At 58.2% G+C, this 13,295-nt stretch overlaps 1 protein-coding gene across 4 annotated transcripts in view; it reads right to left on the bottom strand.

Annotated features, from left to right (window-relative positions):
- Positions 1-1,470: 1,470 nt before the first annotated feature.
- Positions 1,471-13,295, bottom strand: part of Kif26a (kinesin family member 26A) — a 35,993-nt gene continuing 24,168 nt past the window's right edge. Inside the window, 11 exon segments of one of the 4 annotated variants that reach the window (NM_001414931.1) lie at positions 1,471-3,124; positions 3,388-3,538; positions 3,770-3,790; positions 3,931-4,136; positions 4,868-7,787; positions 8,321-8,483; positions 8,604-8,766; positions 8,900-9,083; positions 9,178-9,440; positions 9,698-9,791; positions 10,361-10,573. In NM_001414931.1, the coding sequence (NP_001401860.1) occupies positions 2,943-3,124; positions 3,388-3,538; positions 3,770-3,790; positions 3,931-4,136; positions 4,868-7,787; positions 8,321-8,483; positions 8,604-8,766; positions 8,900-9,083; positions 9,178-9,440; positions 9,698-9,791; positions 10,361-10,573 (4,560 nt within the window). In that variant the 3' untranslated portion in view covers positions 1,471-2,942. 4 annotated transcript variants of the gene reach the window in all.

Raw genomic sequence — 13,295 nt, 5'->3', positions numbered from 1 at the left:
TAGGCACGGGGCAGACTGCCATGGGCCCGGCTTCCACTACAGAGCTGGGTTCTGGGTGACTGCTGTGTTCCCATCCATAAAATGGGCGTAGAGGGATTCACATTGCTCCCCACGAGATTCCCAGCTCTTAATGACAGGGCTGAGGGCTTTGATGTCCCAGATGAAAGGTTGTGCTAGGCTCCCAGGATGGCTTCAGGAGAACAAGAAAAAAAGCAAGTGCCACGCTCCTCAAGTCTGGACAGTGGGCAGTGGGCTTTACCCAGGAGCCGTTGACAGACTGGGCTTTGCCTACAGAGGTACCTGGCAATGGACGAGATTGGGGATCGAGGCTGGAGATGCCTCTCTCTATGGAGGTTCTGTCACTCCTGTGACAGAAAGGTGTAAGTGGAGCTGAGGTGTTCCAATTGCTATCCACTCTCTGCAAAACCCCAATGGCACATGCCCGGGAGGAGAGTCCATTCCAGGGACCCTGTGGGAGACGTTTCCCACGTTCTAAGTGGACACCGCCTGGACCCGATGCTGCTCTGATTCTGCAGACAGTACCTCTCTGTGCAGTGCACATGGCCACTGAGCTGTGAGACATAATGTAAGCTTTTCGCCTCTCCTGAGAACAGCCCCCTGAAATTCAATATACCCTGTACAATGGGACATCTAAATCTAAGGACTTGTCTTGGATGACATAGGGCTGGCTGAAAATATTATCGTCCTTCTCAGAGCCTTTGTGCTGCTGGCTCAGAAGAGTCCAGGACATGGGGTCGAGGGAATCTGGGCACCTTCCCAATTGGCCTGTGCCTCCAGCCCCACACACCTGCTGCAGCAGAGGAAGGCAGCCCAGGAGATGGCCCTGCCAGACCCTCGGTGGCCACAGAGCAGACTCCATTTGAACTGTTGGGTATTCTGCAAACAGCGGAGTACTGTCTGCTCTGAGCCTGCTTCTGCCCCAGACAGGGCCCTGTACAAGGAGAGTCATTCCTTTGTTCACTCACTTATTCTCTTCAGCAAGGACCCCCCAAGGCTCTCTGGGGCCCAGCCCTCCACCATGCAGGAGTGTGATGACTCAGACCCCACCCCACCCAAGGGCCCCACCGAGGCTAGGAGTTATGGATGCAGAGACCACACAAGGTGTGACTTGCCACCAAGGAGGGGCCCCGGCAGCAGGGCCACCAAGGAGAGGCCCCCACAAATACTGCTAGAGGCCAGAGAAAGGGGTATCCCAGGCATGGGGCTACTAGGAGGGGCAAGAGTAAAGAAAAGTGGAATACCCCAGGGCCTGAAGCAAGGTAGAACCCTTCAAGGGGACCAGGCACAGGGACAAAGGGAGAAGCAAATTAACTCAGTAGGTAAGTTGGAATGTGAGACCATAGAGGGTACCCCAGGCTAGGCCTCCCTATCATAGGAGGAGCCAGTCCGGCTGGGCTCCCAGCGCTCATTCCCTGGAAGACAAAGAACAAAGGACACCACAGCCTTTTCTGGAATTCAGCTTTGTCTCTTAGGTTTCTCAGTGGGGAGGGGCCATTTCCCTCCACCTGGCTCCCAAGACTGGCTCCCAGCTTCACCTTTGGTCTTAGGGTCACAGAAGGTCTTGGGGAGGGGGGGGCGGTGGTTAGAGAAGTGTGATTTCTGAAATCACAGGCTGCTGCTAGCCGTCTGTTCGACTTCGTGGGAGCTCATATAGAAAGGTCGGTCAGAGAGCAAGTCCAAGCACAGCTCCCTAAAACCCTCAGGTCCTCTGGCCGCCTCCCCCCAATGTCCGGCAGCCTTCTCACCCCCCCTCGAGAGGTAAAATGTGAGCACCTCAGGGGCTCAGGAAACTCAGAACCACACGAACAATCGACACATCTTTTAGTCACAAATAGAAACAGGTCTTGAGAGGTTATCTATACATTTGTACAAAGGTCTGGACGCTTAGAAAATACACCACGGTCAGGAAGCACGCGCACGAACCTGCGTGCAGGCCGTGTCGCAGGCTGGCAGGCTCACCCCTTGGCTGCATCTGAAAAGAACAGCCTCCCCACACACCCCACCCCCATGGTGCCCCCCAGCGTCCCCCAGGAAAAGCCTGCCCCCCCACAGCTGCCAAGAGCCCCCCGACCTGGGAATACCTGTAGAAAAACCATAAAAACTTAGATCATTTGTCTGCAAATTCCCACTGCAAACTCTTTGCTTATAGGCAAAATGATACAAAAATAGGGAGCTAACAGAACTTTTACAAAAAGCCCACACCCCGTCTTTGTTTGCGGTGTGGTTCGCGTCATGGTTTTTTTGTTTTGTTTTGTTTTGTTTTTTGCTTGTGGTTTTGGTATGAATTCCTGCCGTGGAAGAAAGCATTGTGTGCTTGTGGCCCAACCCTAGTTTGTGGCCTCTGGTGTCCTAGGAACGGAGTGAAGCCCTCCAGGAGCGGAGGGGCCTCGAGGCTAGCTGTCCATACTCTGAAGACACCTCCTGTTAGTGTGGTAGAGGCCACTCAGAGAGAAGGCTGCTGGAAAGGAAAATTAACCCGGATCTTAAAAGAAAGCTGGCCGGAACAGGCCTGCCCTGCTACACAAAACTGCTTAGTTGTAAAGAAGGCAAAAATCAGAAACAAACTGGCTTTCGTCTGGCCAGAGTGGCCACCGCCACCTAGGCCGAGACTCTTGTCTGCTGGTGTCTGAGTTCTGTCGTGAGTCCGTAGCACCAAATCAGAAAAGGAGAAAAGGCCTACTCAAAGTTAAAGGCACTTGCGTGGCTGTCTGGGTGGCGACAGTCTTCCCATCTCCATGCGCTCTCTGTCCACTGGCTGGCCCTCCCCTTCCCCACCCTCTGTCTCCTCTCTGAGATCCCCCCTGGTTCTGCACAGACCCTGCGTCTTCAACCTGCCAACCCCCTCCATATCCTCACTCCATCCTACATCCCATGCTCACACTCCTGGCCCTGCATGTCCTGCCTAGGCCCCGTGCTCAGCCTCAAACGTCCACCTCTTGTGGCCCTGGTACAGCAGCGGTGGCAGCAACTCCGATGTCAAAGCAGGTGACCATCATGACATGGGCCTTGCACAGGTTAACACACTGCTCCAAGGCAGCTGTGGCTTGCTCCAGGGCCACCAGATACTCAGCCGATTCGGGCTCCAACTCTGGGTCCACCTCGACTGGAGAGAAAGAGACAGTGTCAGGGTACAAGTCAGAACAGCAGCCACGTTCCTCAAACTCCTCAAGGAAAAGTGTCAGCCGGGCAGCGTATCCTGCCCTCCTGACATCTGCTGTGTGAGAGCAGCTGAAAGCAGAGGAGGGACAGACTTGGAAGGACAGTCTGGAACTCTTATACCTGCCAGGGGTCCTACTATTCAGGGTCTGGGCTCCTGCACCGGCTGGGGGTTCCCCTATTCCACCACAGAGGGAGAGGGGCACTCACACTGCTCCAGCCAGCGCCCAGGTTCCACCATCAACCGGCCCTGGGTTTCAGCCAGCTCCTCGCAGAGGTGGTCACGTTTGGCCTGCACTTCCTGCAGCCGCTGCTGCCTGCGCTCTGCTAGACGCAGCTTGGAGCTGATGCACACTGGGCCCTGCTGGCAAGGGACAGGAAGAGTGGGTTCGGATAGGGCCTTTCAGCTCCCTGGCTTTTACAGTAGTCTTCCTCCCGTTTTGGGGCCCACACAGACTCATGGCCAACCCCCCAAGGTAAAGCGAGGAGAATCTGAAGGAGACAGCCATAGCCTCAAGAGTCCCTGCAGTCACCCTCCCCTGGCAAAGCGCACCAGGATGAAAGCTCAGAGATGGTCCAGGCTGGTTCCTACCTTCTCCACATCCTGGGAGGGCTGTGAACAAAAAAAAAAAAAAAAAAAAAAAAGAGGTGAGGTCAGGGGTTGCCTAGCCACCTCTCCAGGGGCCCAGATAGGCCATCAGCTGGCCCTCCCTGCCACCCCAGGGCTCCCGGCTTGACTGTAGCCTCCCTGACCTTGGCTTCATTTTCCCTCAGAGGCAGCCGGTGCCGCTGCAGACGCTCCACGTCATCTATCTCATACACCTTGATCTCGAAAGGCTCCTTCAGAGAGCCGGCCAGGGGCGGGGGCAAGTCCACCCATTGCCCAGGGAGGCTGGGCTTTCGGCCTAAGGCAGCAGCATCAGGAAGTGGCGCTGGAATCAGCCTCCTCCGCTGTAGACCTGAAACAGAGCCAGGGACACCCCAGGTGTCGAGTCACATCCCTGGCACAGCCGCACGACTGCTTGCACAGCAGTCAACGCTTACTGCTCTAACTCACAGCCTCTCTGCCCCTCTGGATGATGGGGAGGGGCCAGGGCAGTGCTGGCAGGAACTCTGGGGCAGCTGGGACACCGAGTAGGGAGAGCCCAGCACAGGGCCCAGTGCCTAGCTCGAACCCAAACCCTTGTCTCTTTACTGTCAGGGTCTAAGGATCAGCCTCTGGTATGGAGTGGGGTCAGGAAGGGAGCGCAATGGGACTGCTTATAAACTATAGAGGGTCGTGTACCTCTACGTACAACAAAGCCCCGGGGGTTATCTAGGAAAGTGTCTGGCTGATTGACTATCACACGTGCTTGCAATCTGAAGATCTTTCCCAGGGTTGGGTTAAAGTTTATACCCTGGGAAGGGCTGTACGGCCCCACTGCTTACGAGCTACCAAGGGCTATGCACACCTGGCATTCATGGAGACCACACAGGGTGAGGTACCAGGGTAGAGAAGCTGGGCCCACCCCCAAGAATCAAGAAAGGAGTATTCCACAGAGCTGCCTCTAAATGAGGAACCCGCAGGGCTGCAAGATCCAGCTGAGGGGGAATCAGGATCCAGCAGACCAAACGCACTATCAAGGCTCTCCCAGGGTGTCTATAAACTGTAGAGTGCTGTGCCCATGGAGGGGCCGGCACTGCCGCTCACCTGTGGCTCTTTTCTTTGGGGACTTGAGGCTGCGGGAACGGGCACCCGGGGAGGCTGCTCCGCTCTCGCTCATGGAGTCTGGGGCTGAGGAGGCACTGCCAGTGGCCTCGCTGTCCCGGATCATGCTCTCGTAGCCACTGCTGCCACCGCTGTGGTAGAAGAGTGCAGTACGGCCCATGGCAGGGGGGAGCTCCCCACTCAGCACACTGCTGTTGTCACTGCCGTGGCCACTGCTGTAGCGCTGGGGTCTCCTCGGTGCAGTCACTTTGCTATAGGGGGAGGGTAGGGCGGGGCTCGAGGGCTGCCGCTCCTCAGCCAGGTTTACACCACTGTCATTGCCACTGTCCGAGTCAGTCGAGCCCCAGGTGAGGCCACCTCTACCAGGAGATCCACTGGCTGCCAATTCGTGGACACGGCTATGGGCAGCCCGGAATGCCTGCTTAGTGCCCATGATGGTACCCCGGCCTGCCTTAGCCCCAATACCGGGCACAGACCGTGGAGCAGTTCTGGGTCCTGGCACAGCCCCACCAGTTGTCTTGCCTACCACAGGTGCCAGTGGCTTTACCGGAGCACCCAGAGCCCGAGAGGTACTAGGCCCCAGATTACGACTCTTAGCTCCACCAGCCGGAGGCTTGGTTGCTCCAATGCCCTTGGCTGGGCTGCTCCTACAGGCAGGACCTGGTCCAAGTGGAGGGCTGGCGGGGGGTACGCCCAACCTGGGCACAGCCCTTGGTGGCCGTCCTGCAACATCTCTGACTTTGCTGCTGCCGTGTGTCAGGCCCTCACACCGTTCTAGGGACATGTGGCCAGAGGGACGGTGTGGCACCTCCATTTTGCCGGCTCGGGCTTTCAGGCTGGATGTGGCCTTGGGGACAGAGGAGTCAGAGCGACCAGTGGGCCTGGCTTCCTCCTCCCCTCGGAAGGCAGAAGTTGCTCCTGTCCTGGTCAGTCCCAGGGCCTGGGTAGGGGTGAGGGCTGTGCTCTGCTCCAAGCTAGACTTTCGCACCGGTGGAGCTGGGGGGCCTGCCCCGCTAGGCCTTGGAAAGAAGGCCCCCTTGGGAGATACGCTCTTCTTGCTGCTGGAGGTGGCCTTCAGGCTTCCCGAATGGGCCGAATGGGCCGTTGCCTCTGCTGGAGCGTCCCCACAGGATGCTGTGGGTGTGGTCACTCCCAGCGTGGTGGCTCCCCTCCTCAAAGGTGGGATCCGAGCCACAGCCTCTGGTCTCCGGGACATTCTGGATGCCACCTCGCACCCATCCACCACTCTCTGGGCACAAGCCAGCACGATCTGAGTCTCAGGTAATCGAGGAGAGCCTGGGGTTGGGCTAGGGGCCCTGCCTGTGGAGGCTATATGGCGTGTGTCACAGTCCTCCGCCCGGAGTAGCCAAGGGTCTTCAAACAGCCCTCCAGGGCTGTATGGACCCCGGCTGGGACGAGCTCGGCTGACTGTGGAGGTAGTCCTGGGTTTCCGGGGAAGGCTGGAGTGGATAGTCTGGGCTGAGGCTGCCTCATGCGGGGACCTGGCCCAAGGCTCTCTGCCAGGTTGGGTCTGAGTTATCGAAACCGCCTCCCCAGGGTGGGGACTCCGGGCCGAGGAGCCGGGATTGTCTGGTCTCCCACACTCTGAGGACCTGACCTTGCTGTCCTCTAGGGAGCTGCCTGGGGTAAGAAACTCTGGCGGACCCGGCCCTGCTGCAGAGTCAGGGTTGAAGGGAGGCTGCGGGGTGGTACCACGGCTTTCAGGCAGGCAGACGCCAACATCGCTCAGCCAGGAGCCAATGGACGAGGCTGGACTGCCACCGGGCCACACTGTTCCCTCTGGGAGCTCCCCAGCGTCCCCGGGGCCCTCAGACACCTGCGAGGTATAGGCATCGAACTCGTCATTGATACTACTGATGATACTGACTGGCCTGGAGCCTGAGGCCAAGGCCTGCAGGGAACAGTCACTGCTCATGCTGGCCAGGCTGGAGGGCCGCGTGGCCCCCGCAAGTCCGCCCAGTGGCAGCTCCTCCACCAGTGTGAACACCAGCTCATCCTCGCCGTTCAGCTCCACCGGCTGCTGCAGGGTCACGGTGGTGGTCAGCAGACCCCTGTCCAGATGGCGTCCACGAGCAGAGGGATAAGCTGAGTCTGAGAGCAGTGCGGGCAGGGGTGCCTGCCCACTCATGCCCACTGGGGGTGTCCGCGGCCCGCTATCAGCACCCTCTCCCCCGGGTTCTGTGGGGACGCCTCGAGCTTCCGGCTGCCGAGGCGGTGGAGGGGCTGGACTGGGTAGCAGCCTCCTGCCTCCGCCTCCTGTGATCTTGTCTGGGGCAGGTGGCTCGGGCCGGGTACCGTCCACTCTCTGGTCACCCTGTGGGCCAGTCTTAGAGGGCTCTGAGGTGCTCCGGGGAGTTTCTTGCCCAGAGCTGCTTCGAGGGCAACCGGTAACCACTGAGGGGGCCACAGCCTTCCTGAGGCACGTGGACTCAGGTAAGGAGGGTTTCCTGCTGCCCCGAGAGGGGCTGGCTTGGGCTCCGTCAGAGCCGCCCTGGGGACCAGGGAATCCCTCACTGCCATCTATACACTCCAGGCGCTCCTGCAGCTCTGCAAAAGTACTACAGCGGAAGTGGTCAGCGTCCCGGGGTCCCTCGGAGGGCCTGCGTCGACTCAGGGCTGGGATAATGGGCACAAAATCAGGTGGGCCCTCGTTGTCAGTGAGCTCACGGTCTGACAGTGCTGTCCCACCGGGACCCACGTAGATGACCGTGTCACAAGACTGCTCACTGCTGGATGAGTAATCAGGGTCCCCAGACAGGGCAGGAGCTGAGCGGTCAGGGTCCAACACCACGGTGCGTGGGTGGAAGGGCCGAAGGTGTGGTGGACGGCGGGCCCGGCCCTCCTCACAGGAACTCTCCCCTCCGGAGGAGCTGGATGCATGCTGGGGGCAAGACAACAGACCCCTGTGAGTACGCCCGCCCGTCAGCACACAGCCCTGTGCATCTCATCTCATTTCTTCCTTGGACTCTGCCCTCTCAGCAGCTTAGAGTGTGTCTCGGTGAGACAGCAGCAGCTGAGCAGTAAGTGCTGGGAATTGCACTACAGAACACAAAACATAAGGGAGGCTTCTGGGGGGCTCTTGGTGGGGGGGGATCAGCATGGACCATGTCACAGGCTGGGAGGGAGGAGCTCAGGCAGGAAAGGCCACGCTAGTGTAGCATCCAGACCTAGGGCAGTGACCTCAGGTTACCTGGAGTGCCTGAGAAGTCTCCTGCTACGGTGGTGTTTATTCCCCTTACAAAGTAAACTCTACCGTAAGCATTCTATCCCTGCTCGGTGCACCAGGGCCTAAGAGGTCCACCCGCAGCTAGACACACCTTTTGCCTCCTCTCCCTGACATCCAGGGTCGCAGGATAGCTACAGAGGATGTGGGAGGCTGGGAGCCCTCAGGAGGCAGCAGGAGATGAGGCTCACCTTGCCCTTCTTCCTGCGCAGGCGGTGGATACGGGCGGCCAGCTGCACGGTGCTAAGTGTCTCTGCATGGTGGGTTGGAGAGTCTGAGATGTGGGCAATCATGGTGGTACAGCAGCTGGTGGTAGCCAGCGACTCCCGCAGTAACATGGTGAGTGTGTGGTCCCTACAAACCAAGGAGATGCTCAGAGGCTGAGGTGAGACCTAGACCACTGCTGGCCTTGTGCAGAGGCTCCCAGAAACACCAGACAGCAAAACAGCCATGCCTGTCTGTGTTCCCACTCACCTGTAGGGTACATGCTTGGCCCCATTGACCAGGGCCAGGATGACGCTGCCCAGAGCTGACAGAGACAGACACAGGGGTCCTCCTGAAGCTTCTCCTCCTCTGCTAGGGGCTGCCTCACAGCTGCCCAGGTCGATGAGGTGCAGGCGGCTACGACCTCCAGACACTGAGAACATATTTGCAAGCAGGTGCTGGGGGCTGGGCACCCAAACACTCCCACAGCCCACCCCGGGGGAGAGCAGGGATAGGCAACCTCACAGACACAGCAACCCCATGGACTTGGCCTCCCATGCACCTACTTCCTCCTTGGCCACACTTCTCCACACGGTACTGGTACACATGCAGGGTGAAGAGCATGTGGGAGGTGCGCCGGGCGTCTTCCCCGCAGCCAGCACGGCTAGTGCTGCGGGCTGCCAGGGCTGCGTCCAGGTAGAAGGCTGCCTTCTCTGCAGTGGGTGCACGCAGCTCGTTCTGGTTCCGGAGCTGTGAGAGGAAAGCAGAAGCCAGGTGTCTTTAGTGGCCCGAGGGCCTTCTCCCCTCCTCCGAGGTCCCGGAATGGCTGGAAGCGTTGCCACACCTGTGTCCCACACACAGGGTCCTCCCGAAGGTACACGCCCGGAGACTGGGTGTCCTGAAGGCAGCCGGAAGCCACCTCAGCAAGCAGGTCCCGCAGACTCTGGTCATGGCCACACACTTCCACGGCAGACACACGGATGGAGAAGCGTGTGCCCAGCCTTTCCTTGCGTTCATCAATGAGCCTGAAGAGCCAGGAGATAGCACAGGGCACGATGCCCAGGCTCTGGGGTGAGCTGTCCTTCCCAATCATGGTATATGACTTGCCTGGGAGACAGGGGTATGTGAGAACCACTGCTAACACTCCACGGCCTGCCCTCAAAGAGTCCTGTCAGCTCAGGTACCTGCCCAGGGTCCTCAGGGCCAACCCAGAAGGCCTCTCCAGCCTCCAGACACTCTGAGGAGATTCCCCACTCCCACACCAACCTCGGAGAACTACCAGGGCCAGGCTCAAAGATGGCGGCAACCAAAATGGAGGGCAGTTAGAAGGCACCACGGGTACACAGGGATGGCAGAGCACTTACCGAGGCTCATGTGGCCGAAGGAAAAAATGCAGCCATCAGCTCCACCAACCACAGACTGGAGCACGTCAGCCACTGTCCCCGAGCAGACCTCAGCCTGGAGAGGGACGCAGGGGGATTAGGCAGGTGTCTGAGCCCAAGGGCTGTGACCGGTGCCTTCTGCTACACCTGCATGCCCCCAAGGCCCATCTGTCCTAGTCACATGCAGGCAGACAGTCCACAGGGTGGCCGAAGTACACAGGGCCAGGAACACAGGACCCTCCCACGTTCGTACAGGAAGTATAGGACGTCTAAGTCAGCAGATGAAACATAGAATACAGGTAGGATGTCTGCCCAAACCCCCAACCCGGCACTCAAAGTTGCTGCCCATGACACGGCACAAAGAATTCACGGTCACTGCTCGTGAGCTGGGTGGGCTTCCAAAGTCCCTGGCTTTCGGGTGGGATATGGATACTCAAAAGTTTCCTAGGGGAATAGGCTCTGAAGAGCTCAGTGTTCCCCCAGCACTTGGCCCGGAGAACCAGGGAGAGGCTGGGGAAATCTCTTAGGCTAGTGTCACTAGGAAGGCAGACCTGGCAGGTGCAAAAGCCAGCTAGGCTCTCACTCTGCAGAAGTAAATCCGATCTGATGCTGTCGCAAGCACCGGGCAGTTCCCCTCCACTGTACCTGCTCCGAGTCCTGGGGGAAGATGGCGTCAAAAGCAAACATCTTGGGGACTGGCGCCGTGGGGGCGTGCCGGAGGCCCGCACAGCCCGGAGGCCCAGCAGCAGGGTCATAGAGGGTCACCTGCTTCTTTCGAGAATCCACCTTCAGGAAGGACGTGGACTCGGCTGAGCGCTGGACTCCTTGTGCTGGCCATATTCGCAGCATAACCTTCACCTGGGGTGGGCAGAAGTAGGCATCTGAGCTCCGCCCTCCACCCAGCTGGCCACTAATTACAGGGCAGGGGAAGCAAGCACGAGTCAGGACAGCAGCCCACGTCTCAGCATGGGTACCGATACCACAGGAATGCTGCCTGAACGGATCCCACATGAGGTCAGCAGGGTAGAGAGAAAATGAAGCCCGGGGTGGGGTGAGGCTGGTGGGGTGCAGAGCCAGTCAGCACGGCAGGAGAGAGGGCAAGGCAGGGAGGCAGAGGTCAGTTTAGCAGAAACAGGGGAGGTCCTTTAGGCCCCCAGGCATTTCTCCCTTAGGGTCCCACGGAACGACTTGCACCCCAGCAAGACAACAGGCACACCCGTGGGATGCACAAATGAACAAAGCCACAGAGGTGCGAAGAGCCTCAGAGGGCCAGGCTCTGGGGAGAGACTCCATGCTTGCTGCCTCTGCCTTGAACCAACTCAGAAAGCCATCATCACGAAGGAGACACAAACTACAACAGGCAGAGAGTGGAGTGGATGCCACCAGAGCGAGGATCCAACCTGAGAAGAGGGAATTCTGAAATTTTGCCCAAGGAGCCCCAGTTTGGGGAAACTGAGGTCGGGAGGGTGTAGAGGAGAACACAAAGGTGGACCTGAGCTCCCAGAGCTCTGCTATTGACTAGCCAGCCTGGTGAACCTGAGCTCCCAGAGCTCTGCTATTGACTAGCCAGCCTGAGTCATGGCAGAAGCACAAAGGAAATTCCAATGTGCCCTGTGCCCATGCCAGGCCCTGACCTCTCAAAGAAGATGCAACAGAGGATATGAGGGTGCCAAAGAAAACAGCGCTGCGGCACCCCAAAACCTGTGTGGAGAATGGATACTCCCCACAAGTGCAGGGGAGGGAAGCTGCGGGAGGTGTGAGGCAGGCAGACACTATCTCCTCAAGGCCACCCTGAGTTAGGGATCCCCTTTGCCTGGAGGCCACACCTTTCACTCTCCAGTGAAATCTCTGACTTCTCCACGTTGGTGTAAATCAAATTACCAAGGCTCATTTCAGAACCAATATTTTTCAAGGATTTAATTGTAAGTGACAGATACATAACGCTGCAAAATTGGTTTAGGGGGGCAGCCTGCCCAGGCACCACAGGCTGGCTCCCACTGGACAAGGGGCACATTGATATGCAGAGCCTCCTGTGGAGTGCAGTGTCCCGCCCTCTGGGGAGAGAGAGGAGCTGAGAATCCTTGGCTACTGTGCTACTCAGAACCTGGGCTCCATCAGGCAAGAATCGATTCTTTTATTCCCCAGTGACATGAACAAAACGGTTTCATTTCCAACCACTGCTGCAATGCAGACGAAAATGTGCACTTCCAGGTAATTTTTGGCAATTTTTTTTTCAGCGTGAACTCCTCACCACTTCAGGAGCCAAATGGGTTCTGGAGATGTGAGAGGCTGCCTGGTGGGGAGGAGAGGCCTGGAAGAGCTACGATTTGGCTCTGATATCTCCTTGATGCCTCTTGAGCCAGCACAGATCCTGAGTCTCTAGGCGGGGAGGGGATTGAGCAGGGCATCTCGTCCAGCCTGCCCCCCACTGCCCCCATCCATTGTCTGCTGCAAAGAACCTGTCATTACCTCAGGGAAATGACAGGGTCTCTCAGGAGACAAGAGCATCCTCACCCCCCAAATGCACAGATATCACAAAGCCGCTGGAGCTGGGGGGGGAAGGGAAGCACTTTTTTTTTTTTTTTACATAAAAGCAGGGCTTCCAGCTCCCCAGAGGTGGACCAGTCTGGGGAGGGGGAGGGGCACCACTCAGCACCCAACACTAGAGATGTCTTTTTTAATACCACTGTATGATGAATTATCTTAAGTAGCACATTAATGTCAGACACTGAATGTAATCTAACTTCTTTTCTGTGGCAATATTAAACGCCTTTCAGGAGGCGCTTCTGGTGATGTGACGTTAGTGCTAATAACACCTAGGGCCAGGGACGGGTACAGAGGTATGGGGCCTGGTTAACAGGCTGGTGGCCAGGACACCTGGTCTCTCGGGTGGGGGGAGCCCCAAATGGTCCAGGGTCAGCAGCAAGAAGGTTGAAGGCCTCCCACAGGCGGCAGAGACCTGGCAGGCCCCCAAATATGGTGACAGAAAGAAGAGCTGCCACTCAGAACTCCAATGGGACTCCTTACCCCATCAGCCCTAGGGCAGACACTCCCTGCACCCACCACAACCCCCCTGAGGAAGAGAAGCCAGGTGAGCAGACACCTGACCAGGCTGGTCCTGGGCCCAAATTCCTTCCCTGGGTCTCAGCTCAAACAGTGACTGCCTGGTCCGTGGGATACCTATCTGTCCTGGAGCTGTGACAGGTAGAGAGGAGATTGGGGTGTTCAAGTTGGTCAGGACTGGGTCCAGTCTCCCTCCTTCCCTCATCAGTGCTGAAACCTCATCTCTTACACGTGGCCAGTGTAAAAGGTGGGGCAGCCAAGGACTGGCAGGCATAGGTAGTGGGGGTCAGGAACACCCCTCCTCTCAACACAGTAGGCACAGACGTGGGTGCAGCTACCTGACACCAAGCATGTTGTCCAGAAAGGCTGCCTTTGCCCTGCTCATGCCCCGCCCAACTGGGGCTGAACAACTGTGTATATGCAGACCTGCACCCTTCCCAGGAAGGCCCAGCCAGGTGAGCTGCCCACCTAGACCCACACTGCAATACAGTGGCCTGGGGCAGGACCAGGATACCAG

The sequence above is a fragment of the Rattus norvegicus genome, chromosome 6 (genome assembly GCF_021556685.1).
Source record: "Rattus norvegicus strain SHRSP/BbbUtx chromosome 6, alternate assembly SHRSP_T2T, whole genome shotgun sequence".
NCBI classification, from domain to species: Eukaryota; Metazoa; Chordata; class Mammalia; order Rodentia; family Muridae; genus Rattus; species Rattus norvegicus.
Note: the sequence above shows the minus strand (reverse complement) of the source record. Positions and strands in the feature narration are given on the sequence as shown.